Source organism: Myotis myotis, unplaced genomic scaffold (genome assembly GCF_014108235.1).
Source record: "Myotis myotis isolate mMyoMyo1 unplaced genomic scaffold, mMyoMyo1.p scaffold_m19_p_55, whole genome shotgun sequence".
Taxonomy (NCBI): domain Eukaryota; kingdom Metazoa; phylum Chordata; class Mammalia; order Chiroptera; family Vespertilionidae; genus Myotis; species Myotis myotis.
Genome location: NW_023416363.1, coordinates 499,675 through 526,316, shown reverse-complemented (window position 1 = coordinate 526,316; position 26,642 = coordinate 499,675). Strand labels below are relative to the sequence as shown.

The window sequence follows — 26,642 nt, the reverse complement described above, 5'->3', positions numbered from 1 at the left end:
TCCCGTCTCACAAGCATTCCTTCGTCACATTCGTCTCACACGCATTCCTTCGCCATATTCCCACCTCACACTCTCCTCTGCCACGTTCCGTCTTTGCTGGGAGACTGGGGCCTGCTGCGCTCAGGAGCCTGCGTGTCCCGGTCACCACGGTGTGCACAGCCCACCGCATGGGAGACACGGGACGGCGCCCCAGGACCGTGCCTGTGGGACTGAAGTCAGGGTTCCTCCTGGCTGTGGGCAGAGCCGACGGAGGACACTGAGCGGCTCATTGGACAGCTCCCTGAGAAGCCTGGGGTGGGGCCCCTTGCATAGGCAGGCCAGCCCCCGCCCCAGGGTCCCATAGCTGGGGTGGGGCCTGAGGCCTCCATTTCCACAGCTGGGTCCAGGGAGGATTCGCCAAGCCCTTGATCTGGAGGCCACGGCAGGGACCCCCGCAGCACGGACGCACAGGGCACACCCACCCCCACCCTCCAAACGCCCCACAGGGGTGCCCCCTCCGCACCCGTCCCTGCACCCACCTTTCTCCTCGGATGCCCAGGTCACATCCTCCACCAGGGCCACCGCCTGCTGGCAGTCCTGCGGGTGCTGCGACTCCACCCACACGCGGAGCTTCGCGGGCAGCGCGCCCAGGAACTGCTCCAGCACCAGCGCCTCCAGCATCTGCTCCTTGGAGCGCGCCTCGGGCCGCAGCCACTGGCGGCACAGCTCGCGGAGCTCGGCCTGGGCCTCTCGGGGCCCCGCCGCCTCCTCAAAGCGGAACCCCCGGAACCGCTGTCGTGCGGCCTCGGGGTCGGCGGGGCGGCTGCCCGGGGGCGTGGGCTCCCCGCGGCCCTCGGGGCTCAGGCCGTCCTCTCCGGCGTAGAGGGCCCAGAGGCCGGCGTTCCGGGAGCGCGCCGCCTCCTCGTTCAGGGAGAGGACCTCCACCACCTCGATCTGCATCAGCGGCGCCCCGGCGGGAAGGAGGTCCGACGGGGGGTCCGGTGGGGGGTCCCGTGGAGCCTCAGGACGCCCTGGAGCGAGAAGCGGAGGAGCCGTGACCACGAAGCACATGCGCCCTCGGCGGGGCTCGGGGGCTGCACATGGACCTGTGAACCAGGTCACAGCTCCATCCCGGTCGGGGCACAGGCCGGGTTCGGCTCCATCCCCAGTGGGGGGAGGAGGGGGCGGCTGCAGGAAGCAGCCTCTCGTCACCCATGTTTCTCTCTCTCCCCCTCTTCCTCTCTCTGTAAACAACCAATAAAATACATTAAAAAAAGAAACACATGAAAAGACGTTCAGCATCATTCGCCACCTGGAAAGCGCAGAGTAAAACCAGGTGAGATACCTCCTCCCGGAACAGGGCGCCAGCAGTGTGCGCCCGGAAGGCCCGGCCGCCTGGAGGGGGAACCACAACCTGAGAGACGGGGAGGCCGGCACCCCCCCCCCCCAGGGCAGGAGCCCCGCAGGCACCCCCCCTTCCGGGCAGGAGCCCCGCAGGCACCCCCACCCCGGGGGCAGGAGCCCCGCAGGCACCCCCGCCCCCAGGGCAGGAGCCCCGCAGGCACCCCCACCCCCCCGGGCAGGAGCCCCGCAGGCACCCCCACCCCGGGGGCAGGAGCCCCGCAGGCACCCCCACCCCGGGGGCAGGAGCCCCGCAGGCAGCTCCTCGGAAGTGACACCGAGCCGCTGCCCCCGGTGCAGCCAGGAGACCCGAACCTGCCGCTCGAGCCTCAGGCTTATGCTCATTGGAACTAGGCGGACATATTTGAGAAGTTGCTTTAAAACAAACAACGACGAAGAAAATGGGCGTGGACCCCGAACTACGTCCCCACAGGGAGCGGGTGCCGCGAGGAGGGGCGCAGGGCTGACTCGCTGCGGGCGGAGGACGAGCCCGGAGCCGGGGGAGCGGCCAGGCGCCCAGGCCGGGCTGTGGGACTCCATCCACCTGAAGGGCGGGCAGGAAGCGGGCCGGGGCGGCCAGGCCTTCCCGGGCAGCGGGGCAGCGGGGCTGCGCTGACGGAGGAGGGACCTTAGGAAGCGCGGCAGCGGCGGGTGCAGAGGCCTGGCCCCAGGTCCGAAACCAGAAACAGCCCAGAAAGGAACCCGAAGGCAGACAGCCCGCAGTCCCCACGGGAGAGAGGCCGGGGCGGCCCACGGAGGGAGGGCGCGGGGACAGCCAGCGGGCGGCTCAGGCAGGCGGCGAGCACAGGGGCGGGGCGGCGACTCCCGGGAGGCGGCCCAGCGCGGGCGGGGGGCGGGGGTCTGGGAAGAAACGCCCCCCCCCCCCCATCGGATCGGCCAGAGACGGAGACCAGGCGTGACCGGCACGCCCGGGACAAGTGGGGGAGGCCAGCGGGTGCTGCTCCCGGAGCCGGGCAGCGGCCAGGGGACGCTGGTGCCCGCCCGCGCTGAGCCGCACCCGGCAGCGGCTGCGGTTGGCGGTCGGCGGGACGGAGACAGAGCCGCGCCGGTCCGTCCCCCGGGGACACTCCAGCCGCCGGGGGTGCAGGTGCGGGAAGGAAAGGGGACCCGCGGGCAGGCGGTTCTCGGGGACCGCGAGGGAGGCGCCAGGAGCTTTTCTCGGGCTCCAAAGGGACACCGGGCTCTGCTGAGGCCTCACTGGGTGCTGGGCTGTTCCTTTAAAAAATATCTTTACCACATTTCCATTTCCAGAAGTAAAAACAAAACCAAGAAAGAAAGAAAAACTACGCTTTCGAACCCAGGATTTGGGGGGGGGGGGGCCAGAGGGAGCGAGCCCGCCCTTCCCTGCACCCGGCCCAGCGCTGCGACGCCGGACGCGGTTCCCGAAGCCCGTGGAGCCCACGGAGCCTGAACACCCACACGGACCTCAGCCTCATCACCACAGGAAAGCGGGGGGAAGGCAGGACAGGAAGTCACCACCAGCGGCTGCGGCTGCGAAAAAGGAAAAAAAACCGACGCAAATAATGGATGCAATGTTAGGAGCGAGGGCGCAGCCACGCGGGCCCCCCTCAGCCCCGCAGCGAGCGGTCAGCCAGGCGCCGGAGGGAGAGGGAGGGGACGCCGCGCACTACATTTCCCAGGAGCCTCCGCGGCGCGGACTTCCGGCGCCGCCATGTTGCCTTGGGTGCGGCGCGGCCACGCCCCCAGGACGGAGGTTCGGCCGGTAGCCCGGCTGGTCTCGGGTCCCCCGACCCCCGAGGAGCCACCGGCGCCTCACCGTCTGCTAGTCCGTCCCTGCGGCCCCGCGGGAGCGAGCGCGGGCGCCTTCCCTCCCGCACCGCAGCCGGCATCCCGGCCCCTTCGCCCGCCATTACCGCTCCCCGCCCCCCCCTCCCCCCCTCCCCCCCGCCTCTCGGAGGCCTCCCCGGTTCCCATCCAACCCCCACGTCCTTCTAACAGGGCGCGTCCGACGTCGCGGTGTCCCCGCCTCCAGACCCCACAGGGACGCAGACGCGGGAGCGGGAAGGGCGCGGCCCGCGGTCCTGCCACAGCCCGGAGCTGAGCTGAGTTGAGCGGGGCTCGCTCTCCGGGTCTCACCGCCACCCAGGCCCTCCCGTCCCGGGTCCAGGGGGGCGCTCCCGTCCCAGGTTCGGGGTGCCCCCCCAAAGAATGACAGCGCTGCCCCGCCCTCCCGCCCTCCTCCGCAGCAGGCGCCCCGGGCTCCACGGGACCCGCTCTCGCTCCTTTTCCCGCTCCCTCTGGCGCTGACCTCTCAGCCGGGGCTTCAGGGCTTCGGGGTTCGCCCTGCCCCCACCCCAATCCTGGGTTCGAAGGCGTAGTTTTCTTTCCTTTTTTTCGGTTTTGTTTCACTTCTTGAAATGGAAGCTCTAAGGCTTGAAACTTCCCTCCGAGGTAACGCGGCCCCTGGCAGTGCCCCCAAGGGTGCGGGCGGGCGCCTCCCCAGAGGCCGGACTGTGGCAACCAGCAGGCCTGGCCCCTAAACATGGGGGTTTTGGATCCTGGTTCGTCAGGGCGTTTTACTTGGTGCCTCCCCTTAAAGTAACTGCTGGGTTCTTATCCGCCGCCCCGGTTCGGACGGACTTATTTCTCCTTTAATGTTGGTCATGAATTTAGTTTCTTCTCATCCTTGGGGGCACTGGGGTGCTTTTCAAAATCTTGCGTTGAGTGCTCGCTCAGAAATGTGAGCTCGTGTTGTTTTAAGCCGCAGAACCTTCTGGGTCGGGGTGTCAGGAGCTCAGTGGGTCCTTACGGTGCCGAGCGCCCAGGGGACCCGCAGGCCAACACGGTTCTGCACAGTCACCATCAACACCCCTGACAGCTGAGCTCCAGCTTGACTTCCAACCTCACAAACCACCCGCAGTTGAAACTGAATGCGACCCCGGACCCAGGACTCTCCCCGCTGAGCCCGGCCCGCCCCCTCACACAGCCCAGACCCCAGGCCGGCCGCAGCCGCTCCCATTCCACCAGGAGCAGGCGAGCAGGTGGGCGCTCTGTGGCTGATGGGAAGGGAAACACAATGGTCCCAAGACGCTGGCAACACGGTTCCTCCCGCGGTCACGTGGCTGACTGCACATGGCGCGTGTTACTCCCGTGGTCACGTGGCTGACTGCACATGGCGCGTGTTACTCTGGTGGTCACGTGACTGACTGCACATGGGTGTGTGCCTCCCGTGGTCACGTGACTGACTGCACATGGCGCGTGTTACTCCCGTGGTCACGTGGCTGACTGGCGGCGAGCATAGGCTCTGCCACTGCCAGCATTGGGAGAGTGTTGTGACACCCCACCCACCACTAGCCCAGGGAGAGATAAAAACTCTGGGTACGGTTTCTATTGCAAGCACACTGCTTTTGAACCTTCATTAAAAAAAAAATAAATAAATCGTAGTGTGAACCATCTGCCGGGGAACAGAGGTCCTGGCTTTCGGCCCACCAGCCGAGTGCCCCCAGGGAAACCTGGGCCACGTAATCCGCTCACTTGCAACTAGGACAGGCTAAAGGGAGCTGCTCTTTTCCTCTCATGCGCCTTCTGTCACCTGCTTCTCTCTCAAGGTAAGTGGCTCCCTCACAGCAGTTTCCTAACGAAGCTGACAACTAACCAACCAGGTGTATGTCAGCGACGGCCCACAAACCTAAGTTACCTAATTACAGTGACTGCTGAGGCCGCCAACTGGGTTTTGTGCACCGGAAACACCAAACCCAGGCCCAGAGAAGGACCTGCTGAAGGTGTGGATGATCACCTTGACATCAGCCAAAGTCTTGGAATCCACCACAGCAGCTGCCATTTCATTAAGGCCCCATAGTCTCAGTAAACAAGTGTCCAACCTTTACACAAAGAAGATCATGTTGGGAGAGGCTGGGAACCCTGCCCAGGGCCCCTCGGGAAACGTAGCAGGGATACAAACCCTGCTCTCTTATGCCCTTTACACCAAAGGGGACTTCTCATAACCACCACCTCACTTTTTCTCAGATGTGCCCAAGTGTGTCTCACCCAGGGGTCTTCACATTGGCCCCCTCCCTACCAGGCCGTTTTTCCCATGTTCCCATCCAGCTCTCAGCTCATGCGTCACCTCCTCAGAGCTGTCTTCCTGCCCACTTCCAAAGCATGCACACTACCCACCCTCCTCGGCAGGCCCCATTGTGTCATTCTCTCAGAGCACTGACTCATCTCCAAGTCTCTGGTCCAGTAATTACTGTCACCTCTTCACCTCTATAGCAGCCCTGCCCAGGGAATTTGATCGACAGACATCCTAGATCTGCACTGTCCCACTCGAAGCCACCAGCTGCACATGACCAAGGAACATTTGAAGGAAGGCCAGTCCCACTAAGTTCAATCAGCTGCATGTGCTCTGGAATGAAAGAGGCCAATGAGATGGGCCTCCCCACTTGGTTCCTCACCGTGACCCACACCTGAGACAGCGCTAGGCACTCGGGCAGGTGCTCAAGCAGTATTTGTGGACTCAACACGGCTTCTAAGGGCCTTTTAGTCTTCTGCCTGGATTTCCCATTTCTGTCAAATTCCAGAAAATCTCACTGGCACTGAAACTGTGTCCTATGTAGAAATTATCCTGGGAGGATTGCTGCTGCTACAAAGTCCCCACCTGCTTGGGAGTCTGAGCCATGGCTTGAAGTACAGGCCTCAGAGTAAGAGGACACCTGGTTCACACCCCCACCTGCTGCTTCCCAGAGGAGCCAGGCCAGCAGGTGGCATTCCTACTCCCACGGTAAAGTGGCTCCAGCGGCACTTCCCTGGGGGCTATAGGACTTAAGTCCTAATTTTATACACTTCTAGCCTTTGTAAGCCCTCAAAAGTTAATATTTATACTTATTCAATTCTTCTACATTCCACTAACATAACTTTCTTCAAATAAAGCCGGTCCATTCCTTAATTTATTCTTGGGTACAATTTCCAAAAAGTATTAACAAAATCTTTCCTTCATTTGTATTCAATTGATTATTCCTGGTATAAGGCAAAACTATTAATTTCTGCATTATCTTATAATTTGTCACACTTTTATATGTATATTTTTTTTATTGATTCCAGAGATGGATAGAAACATCAATGATGAGAATCACTGACTGGCTGCCTCCTGCATGCCCCCCGTTGGGATTTGAGCCTGCAACCCAGGCATGTGCCCTTGACCCGAACCGAACCTGGGACCCTTCAGTCCCCAGGCCAACAACCTATCCACTGAGCCAAACCGGCTAAGGCTAATTGGTCACATTTCTGAGCTCATTACTATTTCAGAGGGTCAGCCTTTGCCAGTCTGTGTTCTATTCTGTCTGAATTGTTAATGTTCCATGAAACCATCTTTCTTTTTAAATATATTTTTGATTTCAGAGAGGAATGGAAGAGAGAGATAGAAACATCAAAGATGAGAATCATTGATTAGCTGCCTCCTGCACGCCACCTACTGGGGAGTGAGCCCAAAACCTGGGCATGTGCGCTTGACCTGAATCAAACCCAGGACCCTTCAGTCAGCAGGACGCTCTATCCCTGAGCAACACCAGCCAGGGCATGGAAACCATCTTTTAACAGAAAGCTGGAAGGTAGTCCCTGCCCAGATCAGGACTGAGATGTAACTGGCCGCTGCATAGTTACGGGCAGCACCTCTAAGATGGAATATCGCCCCCCCCCCCCCACAGTTTCCTTCTTGGGCTGTATTCACAACCTCTCAGTTTCTACATCCTGCCAGTCACAAGCAATCAACACACATTCATATTTGTGTTTTATGTGTATGTTTTTAAGAAAAAGGCATAGATGATATGTGCATCCATGTATCTTTACATATGTAAGATACATGTGGTTAAAAGATATTTTAAGAAAGGCACATATTAGAGATTTTTTCATCCAGTACACAGATTTGGCTCAACCTTTCTAACAGTTGTGCAAAGCAGTATAATGAAAACAACTACACATGGTGCTGAATATCTGTATAGTTTTCCCCTGTATAGTCTTTTACCTTGACTCTTTATTTGCTTAATCAAAGTTACCCCCAAAATGGGCTCTTGGATCATTTTTTTCTCCTCCATTTTGGATTCAGTTATTCCTGCTTTGATCTGATTTATCCTCTTTCCTTAGATCTTTTGGAGGTGTTCCCCCCCCCCAAATGTTTGCTATGCTTAGTTGATTTGTTTCTCTTCATATTCAATTAATAGGTAAGGAATTACCCTGGGGATTACATCTGGATATCCAGTGGTGCCAAGTAAAAGGATCAAGATTGCATGGGCCTTAGAGAACAAAACAGGTATGTGGAAGGTGACAGAGGACATAGTGTTTTCAAATAAAGATTGCACAGTATGTGACCGCACTCTTCCAGGCTGGGTTCCTATCTCCAAGGACATGAGCTCTCAGAGTTCTTCATAGCATCATTTCATCTCAAGATTTCCTTCATCATCCCTTACGCACTCTCATCGCAAAGCCTTGCCTTGTCTTCAAAGCCTCCTCTCTTTAAGACACGCTCGTGCAGCACTTATTCACTCAAGTTTCCTGAGTCAGAGATTCAGTGACTGTCTTAGCAACTGGGGACACATCACAAATTGAAATAAGGATGCCTGTCTTCACCCATGTTACTTAATATTTGTTCCAGGTGTTCAGGTCAGATAACAGGACAAGCTGGGGAAGCAGGACCTGTTTTATTTGTATACTTTTATCATCTGTTTTATGCAGTTTGCCTCCTGTATGACTTATTTGGTATAAAAACAGAGTGAGACATTTCATTCTTCTTCAATATGGTTGGTTCAATCCAGTGTAAGGCTTTCTGTTTGCTTGTTGTCAGGTAAGGTGAGACCAAGGCTGTGGCTTTCACCTGCACAGGTTGCATTGAGAGTGACCTCTCATATGAGTCCTCTGTTGCGGGACATGACGAGGACTCCTACTGAAGGGCTTGCCATGGACTTGTGATTCCTGAAGCCTTCCTAACACTGGCCACATCCTCAGGCGCATTCCAGTATGACTTGTGAAGCTGAACGAGAGAGCTACTCCTCGGGCCTTTTCCACAGCAATCACATCCCCATGGTTTCAGATTTCTCAGATGTAATTACTTGATGTTAGAACTTTTTCCATATGACTAGATTTTTTTGGGGTCCAGTATGAATTCTCTCAAAACTGACTGAATCAGACCAGAAGCCTTTCCTGCTATGGCCATAATTCCTCATATTACGTCTGTTTGAGTCATCATGTTGAAAACTCATGAAGAGGTCTAACTCCGTTCAGTCTCTGCATGGTAGTCTCCCATGTGTAGGGAAGGATTTCCTTCTCTTCCAACAAAATTCTCATGTTTTTTTTCCTACTAATGTTAGTACTCCTTTGAGAGTTGCCACATTCATATTTGTAGGGCTCACCTTCTGCTTAATTTCTTGACAAATCAAAAAAGTTAAATGTCCTGCAAGCTTTCCTACAATCATGACCTTCAAAACAGTGTCTTCACTCCATTGCTTTCCTAAGGGTTAAATCTAGATTATGCGTCAAGTTTTCTACGCAAACCACACATATGGCAAAACCTTCTTTAAAGAACACTGTGTGATGGTTGAAGATCTGAGTACCATCAAATATTTCTCCACATATGCCCTAGCCAGTTTTGATCGGTGGATAGAGCATCGGCCTGCAGACCAAAGGGTCCCGTGTTAGATTCCAGTCAAGGGCATGTACCTTGGTTGCAGGCTCCTCCCCGATGAGGGCCCTGGTCAGGGCTCATTCAGGAGGCAACCAATAGATTTGTTTCTCACACATCAATGTTTCTCTCTGTCTTTTCCTCTCTTTTTCACTTTCCCTAAAAAATCAATGGAAAAATATCTTTGGGTGAGGATTAACAACAACAAAACAACGACAAAATATTTCTCCACATTCCTTATCTTCACAACATCTTTTCAAATCAGCACCTATATGAAAAGGAATGCCCTCTGTCTCAAGTGTTTACCATTTCCTTCTACTTCCACCAACACCCATGCTGCCATTGTTGCAATCATGGAGAGCCAGAGGGGCATGTGAGGTGAGCTGAGCTGTGTCAGAAAGGTCTGGTTTCCGCTCATTTCCCCTCCTCTGCATGAGCTGTAGCACAGCTATAGCAGTGTTGGGAGAAAGTGACCACTGCAAGAGATGGCTGTCTCCTCTAACAGTAAAGCATGCCATTCCAAACACCTATGATTCCTATGCTTTTAATACATTGCCCGGGCCTCCTGAGGTTCAGAAAGGTGCACTCAACTCACAAACTTCTAAGGCCCCTCTCATTCATAACTCATTAACAGAATGGGTCAAGACATGGGACAATTCCAAACACTTGAATCTAGGTGAAAGTTACTAGGGAGTTCTTTGTACTCTTCATGTAACTCTTTTGTTTAAAAAATTATTATTATTATTATTATTATTATTATCATCATCATCATCATCATTTATAAGTGCCCTTGACAGGTATCGAACGCGGGACACTTTGGTCCACACGCTGACACTCTATCCAGTGAGCCAAACCAGCTAGGGCAAAAAAATTATTTCAACATTATAAGAAAAACTAAACCTCTATTTCTACCCTTCAAAAACCTATGCCTTAACCAGACTTCCCCGTGTCACTGCACAATGCCAAAAGTTCTTCATTATTGTATTTTAAGAATGAGATACAAAAAGAACTTATGTGGTAAATACACATGCAACATATACTAGACACAGGAAGTTCCTGGAAGCCTTTGCCTGTGGGGGATTGCCGGCAGGTTCCTCACTTGCCCCCTTGGTCAGTCACTCGTCCAGCCCACTGCGTCCACCTCTGAATGGGGAGAAGCACCATGCCAGCCCCACGACTGCTCTCTCAGGCCCAGTACCATCACCTCTTCCCCAGATGCTACCTCGGCCACGGCTTCCAGCTGCCTACCACCGTTCTTTCTTCACAAGCCCCCAGAGTGAGCTGTGAAAAGCCACATACACCTCATTGAAAATCAAACCACCTGCAGAGCGGGCCCTGTGCACCTGCTGAACTTCAGCTGCATGTCAATTCGTGACAGTTACCTGCCCCCTGCCCCCAATTGGGTGACATGTTGTTCCCCGAATATGGTGCGCTGCTACAGTGTTTTGGACAGGTTCAAGCCTTGGACTGAAGAGAGGGCACAGTCCTCTCATTGCCACGTGCAAGTCCTAGCTTGGAGGGCAGAGCCTTCCCAGCACAATTAGCCAACAGCTATAGCTGTAAGCTTGAACCTGTGGTCCAAACACGTGGCCCCCACGTGCCTGAGTGATAGAGTTCAGGTGCATGTAGTTGAGTAGGGTTGAAACCAACGAGAATGTTGTAAACATCTTGACCACGCCCCTACTTTGCCTCATGGCATCTGCTATAAAATAAAGACACGGCTTGTGGGCGCTGTCTCTCTCCATCAGAGAGGGCAGCGTCCTCCGAGACCCAGCTTTTGTTCTCATGTCTGTCTTCTAAGTCTTTCATCACCCCCACTCAGGTTCACCCTTGGCCATGCTGGCGCGGCACACCCGAATATGCCAAGCTCCAACCTGTCACCCCAAACTCTGTCTCCATGCCTGGAAGCTCTCTTCACCATCACTCTTAAAAGTCTGCAGAATCCCACCTACCCACCCCACCCCCGGAATCAGCTTAAATCTCACCCCACAGTGTCCACTACCACCTCCTGTGGTCCATCCCCACGCTCCCTTTACGCCAGGCCCTTTCCCTCCAGACGCACCACTATTTATATGAGCACGGTCCCATCTGTGCAACTTGTCTGCAGAAGCTACAAACTACCAGACCACAAAGTCCAAGACGGCACCACCAGAGTGATTAGTGCCTTGCACAGGGCACAGGAGGGCTTCCACGGTGCCGGGAGGTGAAGGGACTCTGACATCAGAGGAGCTAGGCACCGTCCCTCAGGGACACACACAGACAGGACCTGATGGCAGAGGAGCCAGGCGCTGTCCCCTGATGCCTGGCCAGGGCGAGTGTCCTGCTGAGCCTCCTACACATGGTTTCTGCGCTGGCACAAGCCCTGATCTCATCCTCCCTGGCAGCTGGAGTCAGGAAACCCCCAGGTCAGGCTGAAGTGCACTCAGGTGAGGACTGAAAACAAACAAACAAAAAACCTAGTTCATGATAAACAGGGTGTTTCCAATAAGTGGAAGAACCTAGACTGAAAATGGGCACTGAAAGAACACATGCCCTACGCAACACAACATGAAGAAATGCCAGACAAGTAATACAGCTAAGAAAAAACCCAAAGAAACTAGGAAACAAAAATACTTGTACAACCTACCTATGTATGATATAGAGCCTAGAACAGGAATAAAAATAAATAAATTCTAAAACTTATTTTTTTTACTCCTCACCAGACAATATTTTTCCCATTGATTTTTTAGAGAGAGTGTAAGGGAGGGGGACAGAGAGAGAAACATCGGTGGGGGATCAAACTTGCAGCCCAGACAGGTGCCCTGGACTTGGAATCGAACCTGCAGCCCTTTGGGGAATGGCCAACACTCTAGCCACTGAGCGCACCAGCCAGGGCTTAAAGAATTTTACGCAGCAATTTGTTGCTACCACTTTCAGCTTACATCTTGGTTGATTCTCAAGTTCCATTTCTATAAATCCTACCTACAAGAAAAACCAACTTCAATGTGCCAAAAAATAAAATGTATACAAGGAATTTTTTTTCCAACAACTTGAATGTCCATCAAGCGAAAAATTAAATATGAACTATACTGCATCTTTTAAAATGAAGTAGACCTGTATTAAGAACAACCCAAAATATAAACATATACAAATGTCCCTCGACTTAGGGATGAGTTATGTCCCAATAAACCCATCCTAAGTTGAAAATATCCTAACTTGAAAATGCAGTTAACCCAGCCTACCTTAGACACACTCAGAACACTTCCATTAGCCCACAGCGGGGCAAAATCATCTAACACGGGTGGGGAACGTCTGGCCCACAGGCCTTATCATTTAGTCTGGCCCTGTCAAGGCATTAGGGGTGAGTTCATCAAATGTTTGACCAAATGTAGCAGGCTAGTTTTTAAGTGGATAATTTTGTATGGCCTGAGAATGATTTTATAAGTATCTAAATGGTCCCTGGCAGAAAAAAGGTTCCCCACTCCTGATCTAACACAAAGCCTGCTTGATAATAGTGTTGAACATCTTAAATTGTTAAATACTATACTGAAAGCACCACCATAAAGTTAAAAACTTCTTTCAAACTATAGCTGAGTAGGGGACAGAATTCACATACATATATGTAAACATAAAAAGAACAGGCTGGTGTTGTTCAGTGATTGGAGCAGCGGTCGCCAACTGGTGGTCTGTGGATTAGAGTGTCTTGAGGGTTCGATTCCTGGTCAAGGGCACACACCTGGGTTGCAGTTCACTACCCACCCCTGGATAGGGCGTATGTGGGAGGCAACCAGTTGATGTCTCCCTCCCTCTCTCTGAAAAGCTATGGAAAGAATATCCTCAGGTGAGGATTAATAATTTTTAAAAAAGTCTGGCCAGGGACACACCCCAGTTAGTGGTGGTTACATGAGGGGAGAGCAGTCGACAATGATTGGAGCCAACCGACCACCAGCACCAGGTTCACGTTCAACCAAGCAGCACACCCTGACCCTGAGGCCCGAGGAAGAGGCAGCGTGTCTGCAGACACTCACCCCAGCACCCCGCCCAGTTCCCTGTCCAGTCAGTCCATTCCCTGCCAGGACTCCGCGTGCCTGGCTCTCACCTGAAGAGGTGTCTTGAGGAACTCCTCTCTCCACCGACCAGAGCTCTTCCTCCTCCTCTAACCGAGACACCACCTCTGGCTTGGAAAGCTGATATTCTGCCCAAGGGAAGAGAGACAGGACTTGGGGGTCGGCGTTCGGAAGAAAATGCTTTCCTGCTGTGGCACCTGGTCTCCTAGAATGTGACTTCGGCCTAGGGCAGTGATGGTGAACTATGACACGCGTGTCAGAGGTGACACGCAAACTCATTTTTTTGGTTGATTTTTCTTTGTTAAATGGCATTTAAATATATAAAATAAATATCAAAAAGATAAGTCTTTGTTTTGCTATGGTTGCAAATATCAAAAAATTTCTATATGTGACACGGCACCAGAGTTCAGTTAGGGCTTTTCAAAATGCTGACACGCCGAGCTCAAAAGGTTCGTCATCACTGATCTAGGGCAGTGATGATAACCCGCCCACCGACTATGTCCGCTGCTGCTTGCTTTCCGGGACTCCCTTGCTGGTAAAGCTGGCAGTGGACCCAGTTCTGGCCAGCAAGTAATCAAGGGAAGTGTGTCAGAGGGGCCATAGGGCTTTTTCTCTTTTGCTAAATACAACAGCTGTGAAAACACCACCAACCGGGGCTGCCCATCCCCTTCGTCCTGCTTTTTAACAGGAAAGTGATGCTTGGAGTCATGATGCAGTTACCCAGTTACCGACCTAAGACTGGAAACGTTCACCCTAACCCCAGAGGTGGAAGGGGTCAGGGTCTGGGACGCCACCCCTGAGCTGCTGGACGCGGACACCATGCCCTCTGAATTCAAGGCCTCTGAGGGGTGGGCTAGGTGACGCTTGCTTCCGAAGTCACAGGTGGAAGATGCCCTTTACCCAGGGGTACAAAATAAAGCCCTCTCCCTCAAGCTCCGGGCCTCGACTCTTGCACTCTGACCCCTGCAGCCTGAGCCCAAGCAGACACACACAGGTCAGCAGCACCACAATCGAGCAGCAAAGCGCACATCTTTCTCGACGCGGAGGCTGGGCTTACCCACGGAGGCCAGGTTCCTGTAGTTCTCCAGCACCACCTGTCTGTACAGGGACTTCTGCTCAGGGTCCAGCAGTTCCCACTCTTCCGGGTCAAAACCCAGGCTCACATCTTCAAAAGCCACCAGTTCCTAAAAGCCACAGGTTCCTGTTCAGCTGGGGCGTGTCACCTTTCCGAGTGACAGGACGATGTGGGGGGCTGAGGACGGGCAGGCACAGGCTACCAGAGGACCGGAGAGGGTGCCCGGGGTCTCATCGGGTGTTCCTGCGTCCGCCTGACTCTGAGCAATCCCAAGCTGGGCTTCACTCAGGCCATGCGGCTGAAGAGGGTTTTTGATGTTCTTAGAGCCCAGTGGTTCTCAACCTTGGCTGCACATTAGAATCATATTGGGAATCTTTTTAAAATCCTGATTTCTGGGCCTCATCCTCCGGAAATTCTGTTTCTTTGTTATGGGGTGAGACCACAACATTAGGAACAAAGAAACAGAATTTCTGGAGGATGAGGCCCAGAAATCAGGATTTTTAAAAAGATTCCCAAGTGATTCTAATGTGCAGCCAAGGTTGAAAACCACTGTTAAAGCCTCCCAATTCCTTATGAATCTAAGGCCTAGATTCTAGGGTTTCCAACACTGGTGTCAGGGTGTCTGCCTCCTCCTAGGGGAGTCCCTGTGCTGAATCCTGGCACCCCAGCCGTCATCCCCCACCCCCTGCCCGCACTGCTTCTACTTCCTTCAACTGCCAAGGAGCCACCTTTCCTAGTGGCCGAGCTCATGTCACCTCTAGCTTTGCTGCTAGCGTGGCTGTTGAAATCTAAAAAAGAGTGTGATCTGCCTGGTGGGCGTGGCTCAGTGGTCAGGGTTGGATTCCTGGTGGGGGCACGCTCTGGGGTTTTCGGGCTCGATCCCCAGTGTGGGGTGTCAGGAAGCAGCCGATCCATGATTCTCACTCATCACTGATGTTTCCATCTCTTTCCCTCTCCCTCCCTCTCTGAAATCAATACAAATATTTTTAAGAAAATAAAAATTAAATATGAAAAATATAAATAAATAGGAGTGTGGTTGGCCTGGCCAGTGTGGCTCAGTGGTTGTGCATTGTCCCAGGAACCAAGCGGTCCCGGTTCGATTCCTGGGGGTTGCGGCCTGGTCCCCAGCAGGGGGCGTGCAAGAGGCAGACCACCCCTGGTTCTCTCTTATCACTGATGTTTCTATCTCTTTCCTTCTTCCTCCCTCTCTGAAATGAAGAAAAATATACTTAAAAATATGTATATTAAAACATATATATGCCCTGGCATCAGTGGTCAACAAACTCATTAGTCAACAAAACCCAATATCAACAGTACAACGATTGAAATTTCTTTTGAGAGCCAAATTTTTTAAACTTAAACTATATAGGTAGGCACATTGTTATTAACTTAATTAGGGTACTCCTAAGGCTTAGGAAGAGCCACACTCAAGGGGCCAAAGAGCCGCATGTGGCTCGTGAGCCGCAGTTTGCCGACCACGGCCCTAGCTGGTTTGGCTCAATGGATAGAGTGTCGGCCTGTGGACTGAGGGGTCCCAGGTTCGATTCTGGCCCGATTCCCAGTGGAGGGTGTGCAGGAGGCAGCCCATCAATGATTCTCTCTCATCATTGATGTTTCTAGCTCTCTCTCCCTCTCCCTTCCTCTATAAAATCAATAAAATATATTAAATAAAACCACAAAAAACATACACACACACACACACACACACACACACACACACACACACACACACACACACACTAGAGGCCTGATGCACGAAATTCATGCAAGGGGCCCCTGGCAGCCCCAGCTTTGTCAGGAAGGTAGTCCGGAAGGACATCCGGAAGGTCGTCCGGCTATCCAGTCTAATTAGCATATTATGCTTTTATTATTAATGATTATTATTACAGATGTATTAGAATCCCGGTTAGGGACCTCAACAGTAACACTCCCTTGGGAAGCTAAGCACCTGCGGCCCCTCCCTCCACCCAGCTCTCCCGCCCGGGCTCGAGGTCCCAGGGGCACCCCACCCCCGACCGCTCCCCCCTACCCCCCCATCCAGGCCCGGGTACCCTAAAACCTAAGGAGGCCTCTACTCACATGCAACCAGGCCATCGGAAGCCCGGAGGCCATGCCTTCCTCTCCGACGCGGCTGGCGGGAAAGGGCGGAGTCCTAAGAGGATGGAATTGGGAGGCGGGAGCAGCGTGAGGGCAACGCCCAGGAGCCCCGCCTCGGTCCCCAAACGGCCGGGTCAGCGGAAACGCCCCGAGGGGTGGCCTCCACCTGCCCCCAGGCGCGTGGACGCCGCTTCCCGCCGCTTCCCGCCGGACAGGGATCCCCTCCCACGTTCCGCATCTGGCGGGAGCCGCCTCCGGGCCTCACCGCCCACGCCCGGTGGGGGAGGGGGGAGGTGAGGAGAGGGCATTGGCCAGCCCACGCCCGCAGGGAGTTGCCTTCTTGCTCCGACCCCCAACACCCACCACAGCGCCCCTCCCAGCCCCGCGGCGGAGGCCCCGGGCTGGGCCGGCACCGCCGAGTCCCCGACGGGCGGAAGTTTCCCTCCGGACTCACCCGCGCGTAGTGCACAATGGCGCCCGTCGCCCCGAGGCCAAGTGCGTCAGTGCTCGGGCCAGGACTACAACTCCCAGACACCCCCGCGGCGCGCCGCGCCGGCCGCTCCCAGGCGGCGGCCATCTTGTCTGGGCAACTCGGGGCGGCCGACGAAGCCAAGGCGGCCAGGAAGAGGGCTTTCACCCGTGTGACCCCGGCGGTCCCGCCGGGCAAGGGGACACCTGCGGGGGAAGGGGTCTGTGCACGCCAGGCCGCAAAGTCCCAACCACCCCTGCGTGGGCGGCGACGCAGGCCGGGAGACAAGTGATGCCCGACCAGGAGGGCGCCCACGCGTGGGGTGAACCGGAAGTTGGAGCTAGAAGGAGCGGGGGGGGGGGGGAAGACTGTGCCGGAAGTGCTGACTGGGTTAGAACTAGTTGGTAGGAGACGAGACTGGTTGTTACGTCCTTTGGGGAGAAAGCAGGGCGCCTAGGGTCGGACGTGTAGGAGGCGTGGATAATTCTCGCTGTGGAGGAGGGCGGGGCGGGAACAGGAAGGGCAGCCTTTGGGGGGCGGGGCTAATGTCCACCAAGTTCCTAGGATCGGAAGAGGGGCAGGCCGGAAGCTTGGGGCGGGGCTAACGTCCTCTGGTTGAGGGAGCGACAGGACTGAGGTACGTACGCGGGGGCGGGGCTAAGTGTGCGTCCATGGCAAGACGGAAGGGGCGGGGCTTGCAGTGCTGGGGGCGTGACTAAAACCAACCCAAGGTCTCTTGGGGACTTTCCCCGGAAGCCTAGGGAGGGGCGGTGAGAAGGTTTGGGTTAAATGTGACACGGACACCGCGGTTCAGCGGTTCTCAACCTGTGGGTCGCGACCCCTTCGGCGCTCGAACGACCCTTTCACAGGGGTCGCCTAAGACCATCCTGCATATCAGATATTTACATGAGGATTCATAACTGTAGCAACATGACAGTGATGAAGTACCAACGAAAATAATGTTAGGGTTGGGTCACAACCTGAGGAACTGTATTTAAAGGGCCAGAAGGTTGAGAACCACTGCAGGTGGGTCTTGTCAAAGATAAACCAGAGCTGGGTAGAAGTTAAAGCGGTGAAAATAGATTTTTTAAAAATATATATTTTTGCTCTAACTAGTTTGGCTCAATGACTGAAGGGTCCCGGGTTTGATTCTGGTCAAGGGCATCCCAAGTAGGGGCCGTGCAGGAGGCAGCTGATCGATGTTTCTAACTCTCTATCCCTCTCCCTACCTCTCTGTAAAAAATCAATATTTTAAAAAACATTTGAAATAATTAAATTATTTTAAAAGTATATATGTTGATTGATTGATTTCAGAGAGGAAGGGAGAGCGAGAGATAAACATAAATGATGGGAGAGAATCACTGATGGGCTGCCTCCTTCACCCTCTCTACTGGGGCTGGAGCCCGCAACCCGGGTTTGCTGCGTCCTGACCTCCTGGTTCACAGGTCGATACTCAACCACTGAGCCACCCTGGCTGGGCTGAAAATAGATTATATTCCATAAAAAAATTATAACAAGAGAAGAGAGACTGCATTATTGAACCTGGCTTAATTCTGAGTACAACCAGAACAAGTGGGGTTTATTGACCAGGAGAAAGATTGGGATGGGATGGGGTTGGGGGGGCGGGGAGGTTGTTAGTGGATAGAAAGTGAGAAAGAGGAGATATCAAGTCGTTTGGGGGGAGGTGGAGAGGGTTCTGGTTGAACCCACCTGAAAGGATTCTTGCTAGGGGTAAGGCAGGGAGACCGGATGTCCCCTGGGGGACTATAATGAGGATGAGGAGTTTTATTAGATATCAAGGTTAGGGAATTCTTGACAAACTGAATTACCATGATTCTTGCTAAGATGATTCCAGAGATGAGCCTTGGTGGAGAAAGGGTGCAGAGGGACCTGCCTACAGTTTGCTTAAGCAAAGAATCCTTGTCCGAGGAGCCAAGGTGCCCATGTCTCGGAAATGGAGCAAGTCTGTCACTGCCAGGACATGACATACCTTCTTCTTCAGGCCCAACAGTCTTCTTCCTTGAGAGCCTGGAAAAAGTATTCTCTTGCCTTCCTCAGACTCCAGCATCCAGTGTTCTCTCTTCCTCAGGCCCCAGGATGCAGGCTCTGATGTTCTCTCTCTCGGTGCTTTGGACTCTCCCATGCTCCTCAGGCCCAGGACCTGGTCTCCTTGCAGATCTCAGCAGCCCTGTGCCTCCCTTGGGTCCTCTTGTTTACTGCCTGCTGGAATGTGTTTCAGAATTTATTAAGTCTTATGGCCGCCGTGGAGAGCATCCGCTTGCAGGCTGTGCATTGTTCATAGTATTGCAGTTACCCAGTAAGTCTGTCGATTTTTTTGCAGGTAAATATTTACTCGGAGACCATCCAGATGTCTTTGATCCTAACAGCATTTCTTTGGATTCTTTTGGCCATTATAGATAAAACACCATCCCCATTCCATGATAATGTAGTTTCTTCAGTTTCCATAGTTGGACTTAAAATGGATGATGTGATATTGCCCTAGGTCGCGTGACAGAGCCACGTTAATTACTCATGTTGTTTTATTTTGTTTTGGATTTGTCTGGGGATGCTTCCAGTGGTTCACCATCAAATTTGATGGAAGCTTTTAACATCTTAAGGAAGCAAACCCACTTGGAAGTTATTTTACTTATTTCTTTCTTTTTATATGATATAGAATAAAAGCATGACTTTAGATTAAAAGTGATGACAAATTAATATATTACTGAAGGTTGATTTATGAAAGCCACTTTAATACAACTTTTAATGATTAATTTTGTCCTTTTTTCCTCTTTAGCGAATTAAGCATGCTATTTAATTGACCATAATTTGATTATGTAAAAAAAAAGAGCATTTCTGAACAAATATTAACTATTATGCATGTAAGATGTCAAAAATGTTTTGCATACAGGGGCCCAATCCCTCGTTGAAAACCTTAAGGGCCAGTAGTATTTTGGAATTCACAAGTGTTTGGATTTCAGCAGGATAGTAAGGTAGATACATTACTCAATATGTACATACCAATAGGTCTGGGCCCCCTCTGGCCGTTAAACACTTGAATTTATGTGAAGGGTCACACTAGGTTCGAGAAAGACAAAGTTAGCTTGTTAGTTCAGGTAAATTTTGCTGATACATAATATATAAGAAGAAACTTTTCATTAGAAATGTATTTGGAATTTAGAATTGCAGCAAGGCGTTGTGGATCACATATGAAAATCGATGGATTCTCAATAATAGTTGTTTCACTCAATTGCAAAGTTCAAGTTGTACTTTTTCTTTTTTAATATGCTCCATGTAGTCAGACTCACATGTTTATTAAGATACTGAATTGTCAAAATATATTAACATTCTTCATATGCTTTCTTTAACCAATAGTCCACTGTCTGTTTAATTTAAATAACTTATGACTAAGAATAACAGATACAAAACTATATGCTGTCCAAATCACTATGGTAGTGGGTGGCATTCAGTTGAGTCATAAGCCAGTCATGTGACTGGATCATGAACTTGTGATTTGATCACCATTGTCTCTTGTTTCATTGCACAGAGCATCTCAAATGTCTTCACATGCAGAGGAATACATGTTACATTCATTTAAAAGGAGAAGAAAGGTACACCTTTCTGTCTTTAAAACATGAACCTCTAGGACCCTTCTTGGAACTCCTTGGAGCTTGAGAACTTCAGGTCGAAGAAGCAGGAATTAATTATTTGGCATTTTACCTGTACCATAACTATTTCCCAGAAAATATGCTCTGGAGTCTATTTATTACGGCTACACATTCCCTCTTCACCTGTTCTCCACACCATCAAAGATAAGATCAACTTTAAGATCATCCAGATCTGACGTAGCACCTGGGGGAAGGGGAAGACTCTGAGCTCAGAGCAGAGGCAGACCACACCGGGCTTCCAGAAATGGCACGTCTCCAAGAGGAATGTGGGGCGTCCACAGAACGCCGGACAAACCAGTCAGTCCGGTTTGGAGTAAGCCAGTGCTTGCCTTTGTATCCTGTGTCCCACAGTGTGTGTGTGGTTGTAAATAACTGAAAACCCAACTGATTTAAAGAACAGACAGTGTTCCCGCAGCGGAACAAAAAGTCTTTAAGTCGGTGGCTCCTGGTACTGGCTAAGCTGCCCACCAGTGTCACCGGGGACCAGACCCCTCCTTTCCCTCTTGTGATCCTCAGTGTGGGAATGTTTCATACTTCAGCCACTACGGTGTAGACAGAGGACAAGCCGGCCACACGCTCACTGCTGGTCCTGGACTCGAGCCATTTCAACATTTCTCTCAGCCTGATGAAACTCTGATGAAACTCTACTCCCATCTTTCTTCTTTTTTTAAAAAAATAACATTTTATTGATTTTTTACAGAGAGGAAGGGAGAGGGATACAGAGTTAGAAACATCGATGAGAGAAAAACATCGACCAGCTGCCTCCCGCACCGCCCCCACTGGGGATGTGCCCGCAACCAAGGTACATGCCCTTGACCGGAATCGAACCTGGGACCCTTCAGTCCGCAGGCCGACGCTCCATCCACTGAGCCACACCGGTCAGGGCCCATCTTCCTTCTTTTTTTCTTCTTCTCGGTTTTGTTTGTTTGTTTCTTTTCCATCTTTCTTCTTGAGTCTCTCTTGTTTATTCACAATATGCACGAATAGATATACAAAATGAAAGAAGGATCTGCCCTCAGCCATCTGAATGTAAACATTTCTGGATTTCCTGTTACCACAAGTCAGATATAAAACAGACCTAAATGCTTGCTGTAACTATCTGGAAGATAAATAACATGGGCACACTTAAACCCCACTGGAACATTTTAAAATTCAATGAGATTCCAGTAAACCAGGCAGAATAGCAAAGATACAGAAATCAACACATACACACAAAATCTCTATAACCTTCACAGGTATGTTGAAAAGGAGATTGCTTTCACAGTAGACTCATAAAAACATAGAATGCCTGGGATTGTGGGAAATGCCGGGGGCCTACAGGAAAATAAGTCTCTGGAAAGAATGACAAGTGAGCCTGCATGAACGAAAATGCTCACCACGTGCCAGAATGGGGAGGCCAGTCGTGAACCCCAAATTATCATTACGCTCAATGCGAGAGCAAACGGGATTCCATCCGGCCTTTTGGGAGCCTGGTCCTTGGACTTGGCTCTTTACTCCCTCGAATGTGAGGGAAGGAGATGATGGCCGTTGTTCACAAGAGCAGACAAGTTGGATTCAAACTCATCTCGAGGAGAAACGTCCCCAGCAACTACTGGTTTGAAAAATGTTCCTTGTCATTTTGCTAATAAACAAAGCCATCAGTAGCACACAGTTATAATCACAGGATGGTTTTTTGGAGGTGGCTGGGGGGTTCATCTTGTACATCAGCAAGATGGCACCACTGTTTTGAATTGAGGTGTGTGGTTTGTATCAAGCACCTTTTTATTTTTTCTCACCCAGAGAGGACTCTTACGTCACCAGTGACTGAGGAATAGTGTTTGAGAGGTGAAGTGACCACTTCCTCTTGGTCCCACTGTGGTTTTTTGTTTGTTTGTTTTATTGATTTCAGAGTAAGGGAGAGAGAGAGAGAGAAACAATGATGAAAGAGAGTCATGAATCGGCCACCTCCTGCATGCCGATTGAGCCCACAACCCAGGCATGTGCCTCTGACCAGAATCGAACTTGGGACCCTTCAGTCCGCAGGCCAACAATACTCTCTCCACTGAGCCGAACCAGCCAGGGTCCACTGTGTGTTTTTACATCATACCCTTGGGACTCTGGAGTGTCTCCTCGCCTTCTCTGCAGCCGCATGTCTGAGGAGATGGCCCTTCCTGCCGACTACGGGGACCTCTCCTCTGTGGGATGTCCTCCTCCCTAGAGGAGTGACTCTGGGTCAGGTGAGCTGGTTGGGAGCAAGAAGGGGTTGTTGTGTACGATGTGTTTTGGCCACAAGTAACAGAATCGGCCACCATCTGTTATCTGACATCGCGTGACGCCCAGAGACATGGCTTCCAGGGGTGGTTCCGGACTTTGACTGTCACCCTTCGCCAGGCACCCTCCGTCTGTTGGCTCAGTCCGCCTCACTGTTGCCTGGGTTATTCCTAAGGCTTGTGTCCTCATGGTCTCAAGTTGGTTGTCACAGTTCCAACCATCGCATAGGGCAGTGGTTCTCAACCTTCTGGCCCCTTTAAGTACAGTTCCTCATGTCGTGACCCAACCATAAAGTTATTTTCGTTGCTACCTCATAACTGTCATGTTGCTACTGTTATGAATCGTCATGTAAATATCTGATATGCAGGATGGTCTTAGGCGACCCCTGTGAAAGGGTCGTTCAACCGCCAAGGGGGTCATGACCCACAGGTTAAGAACCGCTGGCATGGAGCCATGCCATATTTGCCTTAAGTTACTGGCATAAGAGAGTGTATTTGTTTCCTTTGCCATTATACCAAATGACCACAAACTGTATGGCTTTAACAGAGCACATATTTATCACCTCACACCTCTGGAGGTTAGACATCCAAAATGGATCTTGCCAGCCCTAGCCGGATTGGCTCAGTGGATAGAGCATCAGCCTGCGGACTGAAGGGTCCCGGGTTTGATTCTGGTCAAGGGCACATGCTGGGTTGCAGGCTGGATCCCCAGTAGGGAGTGTGCAGAAGACAGCTGATCAGTGACACTCTCTCACCATTGATGTTTCTATCTCTCCCTCTCCCTTCCTCTCTGAAATCAATTAAAAAAAATGGATATTGGCAGGGCTGTGTCCCTTCTAGAGTCTTTAGGGAAAATTTGTTTCCTTGCCTTTTCCGGATTCTAGAGACCACCTGCATTGCATTCCTTGGCCTCTTTCTCCATCACCAAAGGCAGCAGTGTAGTATCTTAAGTGGTTCTCTCACTCTGACCTCTGATTCTGTCATCACATGGCCTTCTTTTAAAAATTAGTATTTATTTATTTATTTCACTCCTCACACAAGGATATGTTTAGTGGTTTGAGAGAAAGGGGAAAGGAGGGAAAGAGAAACATCAATGTGAGAGAAAAATCAATTGACTGCTTCCCGTATGCACCCCAAACAACGACTGAACCCACAATCTAGATACGTGCCTCTACCAGGAATTGAACCCACAACATTTTGGTGTATGGGACAGCACTCTAACCAACTGAGACGCCTGATCAAGGCATCACATTGTCTTCTTTGACTCTTCTGCCTATTTTAAAAATATATATATATTTATTTCAGAGAGAAAGGTAGAGGGAGAGGAAGATTGAAACATCAATGATGAGAGAGAATCATTGATTGGCTGCCTCCTGCACTCCTCCCATTGGGGATCGAGCCCACAATCCAGGCATGTGCCCTTGACCAGAATTGAACTTGGGATCCTAAAGTTCGCAGGCCAATGCTCTGTCCACTGAGCCAAACTTCTTCTTAAATAAGAGCCATTGTGCTCTGGCTGGGCACCTCAGTTGGTGAGAGCATCATGCACATACACCAAAGTTGTGGGTTCGATCCCTAGTCAGAGCACATGCAAGAATCAACCAATGAATGAATACAGAAGTAGAACAATAAGCCCTAGCTGGTTTGGCTCAGTGGATAGAGCATCGGCCTATGGACTAAAGGGTCCTGGGTTCGAGCCCAGTCAAAGGTACATGCCCGGATTTTGGGCTTCATCCTCAGTGGAGGGCATGCAGGAGGCAGCTGATCAATGATTCTCATCATTGATGTTTCTATCTCTCTCTCCCTGTCCCTCCCTCTCTGAAATCAATAAAAATGTATTTTAAAAAAATAACTAGAACAACAAATTGATGCTTCTCTCTCTGAAAAAAATCAATAAACAAAGAAAACAACAAGCAAAGGCAATTGTGATGACATTGGGCTCAGAAGTAATCCAGGATAATTTCCCTATCTCAAGATCCTTAATTACATCTATACGGTCTTTTTTTATCCTGTAAGAACTTCCCCTTCTCCCTTTCCCCAGAACACTTCCGATACCCATTGGGGCATCTGTGGGTCAGATTGCCTCCCAAACCCAGCTTTTTAGGGGATTTTGGTCAAAGCTTGTGAGGTCTGCATCATCCTTGGAGTATGAATACTTCACCAGGTTGTGGTGTGTCATTGCAGTCCTGACTGGACACTGGCGAGGCCCCTGGAAGAGTGAAAATGCACACCATTCTCTGTGATGCTTGTTTTAAAGTTAATAGCAGAACACCACCTGTGAAACGTTGGTGAGTTGCTGTAAAGCTCCGTGATTTGTTTGAAGGGACAGCTTTTGGATTATGCAGGAAAAACATGGGTGGTATGTTTTTCAGCTTGCTTCTCTGAATATCCTATAGAATGAAGAGCTAATATGCAAGTGGTTGTCATGCTGGAGCCAGGGGACCTGAGGCCGGGCTGGGGGACCTGAGGCCGGGCCCCCCCCCCCCTCCCGTGGGGCTTGACGGGGTGGGGCCGGCTGGGTCTGGGTCTCACGCAATATCGAGGCATGCGCAGGTGGGCAGGGACTTGACTCTGGGTCCCGTAGCACGCCCCAGACTCTGACAGAAGGGAGATTTTCATATACATTTTACTAATTTTCATCTCTGATACTTCTATTATAGAGAAAGGGCAAATAGCAATAGTAAAATATTTCCTTTAATTTTCTTTTAATGTGCATGAATTTTGTGCACCAGGCCACTAGTTCTATAAAGAGTGATCCCTGTGATACTAAAAGATGAATGATCTCTGCATGACACTTTAAATTGGGTGGTTCTCTGATTCATATATGATGTAAAAAAATAGATGCTGTCCTGGCCAGGTGGCTCTGTTGGTTACAGCGTTGTCCAAATACACCAAGGTTCCAGGTTCAATCCCCGGTCAGGGCATATATGAAACAACCAATGGATGCATAGATAAGTGGAACAACAAATTGATGTTTCTCTCTCTTAAAAAAAAAAAATCAATAAAGGGGGTCTCTTTCCACCTTCCCACGTGGGAGTCTATACTTGTTCTTCAATAAATTTCCACCTTTGCTATAAAAAGTCAATAAATAAAATATAGATGCTGTTGTCTTTAACATTTACATTTTGTTATCTAGGGCAGTCATTTCCATGAGACATTGTCATTCAGGTCTAGACTCTGAGTCCCATTGAATTGTGTTTCTAGGGTGAATCAAGGGCATATGTAGAGCATAACGGTTCATACCTGCTCATCCATGATTGCAGGGAGCCACAGCCACAGCTTTGTTATATTATATCCAACTATAGGCCCGGTGCACAAATTAGTGCATGGGTGGGGTCCCTTGGCCTGGCTGGCGATTGAGGCCTATTGGGGAACTGGCTGGCTGTGGGGAGGGACCTCAGGAGGTTAACTGGCCAGCCCCCCAATCGGGGCCTATTTGGCGGGGGGCTGGCCAGCAGAGGGGAGGGACCACGGGAGGTTGGCCAGCTAGTCGGGGGGCCAGCCAGGCGAGGGGAGGGGCCACGGGAGGTTGGTAGGCTGTGGGAAGGGGCCACAGGAGGTTGGCTATGGGAGCACATAGACCACCAGGGGGCAGCTCCTGCATGGAGCATCTGCCCTTTGGTGGTCAGTGCATGTCATAGTGACTGGTCGACCGGTCGTTCTGGTCATAAGGGTCGCTTAAGCTTTTATATATATATATATATATATATATATATATATATATATATATATATACAGATGAGTTTCTCTGTATGAACTTCCTGGTGTCAAATAAGGTGACAGTCATCCTTCAAAACCTGCCACGTTGACCCTCCGTGTCCTGTTCTCTAGTATGAGTCCTTGTGTTGAAAAAAGCGAGGACACCCCCTGAAGTTCTTCCACGCCGACTCTGCGTATAGGGCTCCTCCCAGTATGAGTTCTCTGACGTCGCATCACAAGTGCTGAGCTGTGTTCGATGCCTTGCCCACGATGACCACACCCATGTTTCTCTCCAGTGCCCGTTCTGTGAT

General features: G+C 51.3%; 1 protein-coding gene and 1 long non-coding RNA gene across 2 annotated transcripts in view; one reads left to right on the top strand and one right to left on the bottom strand.

Annotated features, from left to right (window-relative positions):
• ZNF274 (zinc finger protein 274) overlaps nucleotides 1-16,827 on the bottom strand; it is a 58,999-nt gene extending 42,172 nt beyond the window's left edge. Inside the window, exons 1-5 of the mRNA XM_036311475.1 lie at nucleotides 16,704-16,827; nucleotides 16,232-16,304; nucleotides 14,135-14,261; nucleotides 13,110-13,205; nucleotides 519-1,010 (exon numbers count right to left, since the gene is read on the bottom strand). Coding sequence (XP_036167368.1) covers nucleotides 519-1,010; nucleotides 13,110-13,205; nucleotides 14,135-14,261; nucleotides 16,232-16,264 — 748 coding nt within the window. The 5' untranslated portion in view covers nucleotides 16,265-16,304; nucleotides 16,704-16,827. The remainder of the gene's footprint in view (nucleotides 1-518; nucleotides 1,011-13,109; nucleotides 13,206-14,134; nucleotides 14,262-16,231; nucleotides 16,305-16,703) is intronic.
• Nucleotides 16,828-17,295: 468 nt separating this feature from the next.
• On the top strand, nucleotides 17,296-21,077 carry LOC118657436. Its single transcript, XR_004968012.1, has 3 exons — nucleotides 17,296-17,355; nucleotides 18,808-19,035; nucleotides 20,263-21,077. It is a non-coding gene; the product is annotated as an uncharacterized LOC118657436 (long non-coding RNA).
• The last annotated feature ends 5,565 nt before the right edge of the window (nucleotides 21,078-26,642 follow it).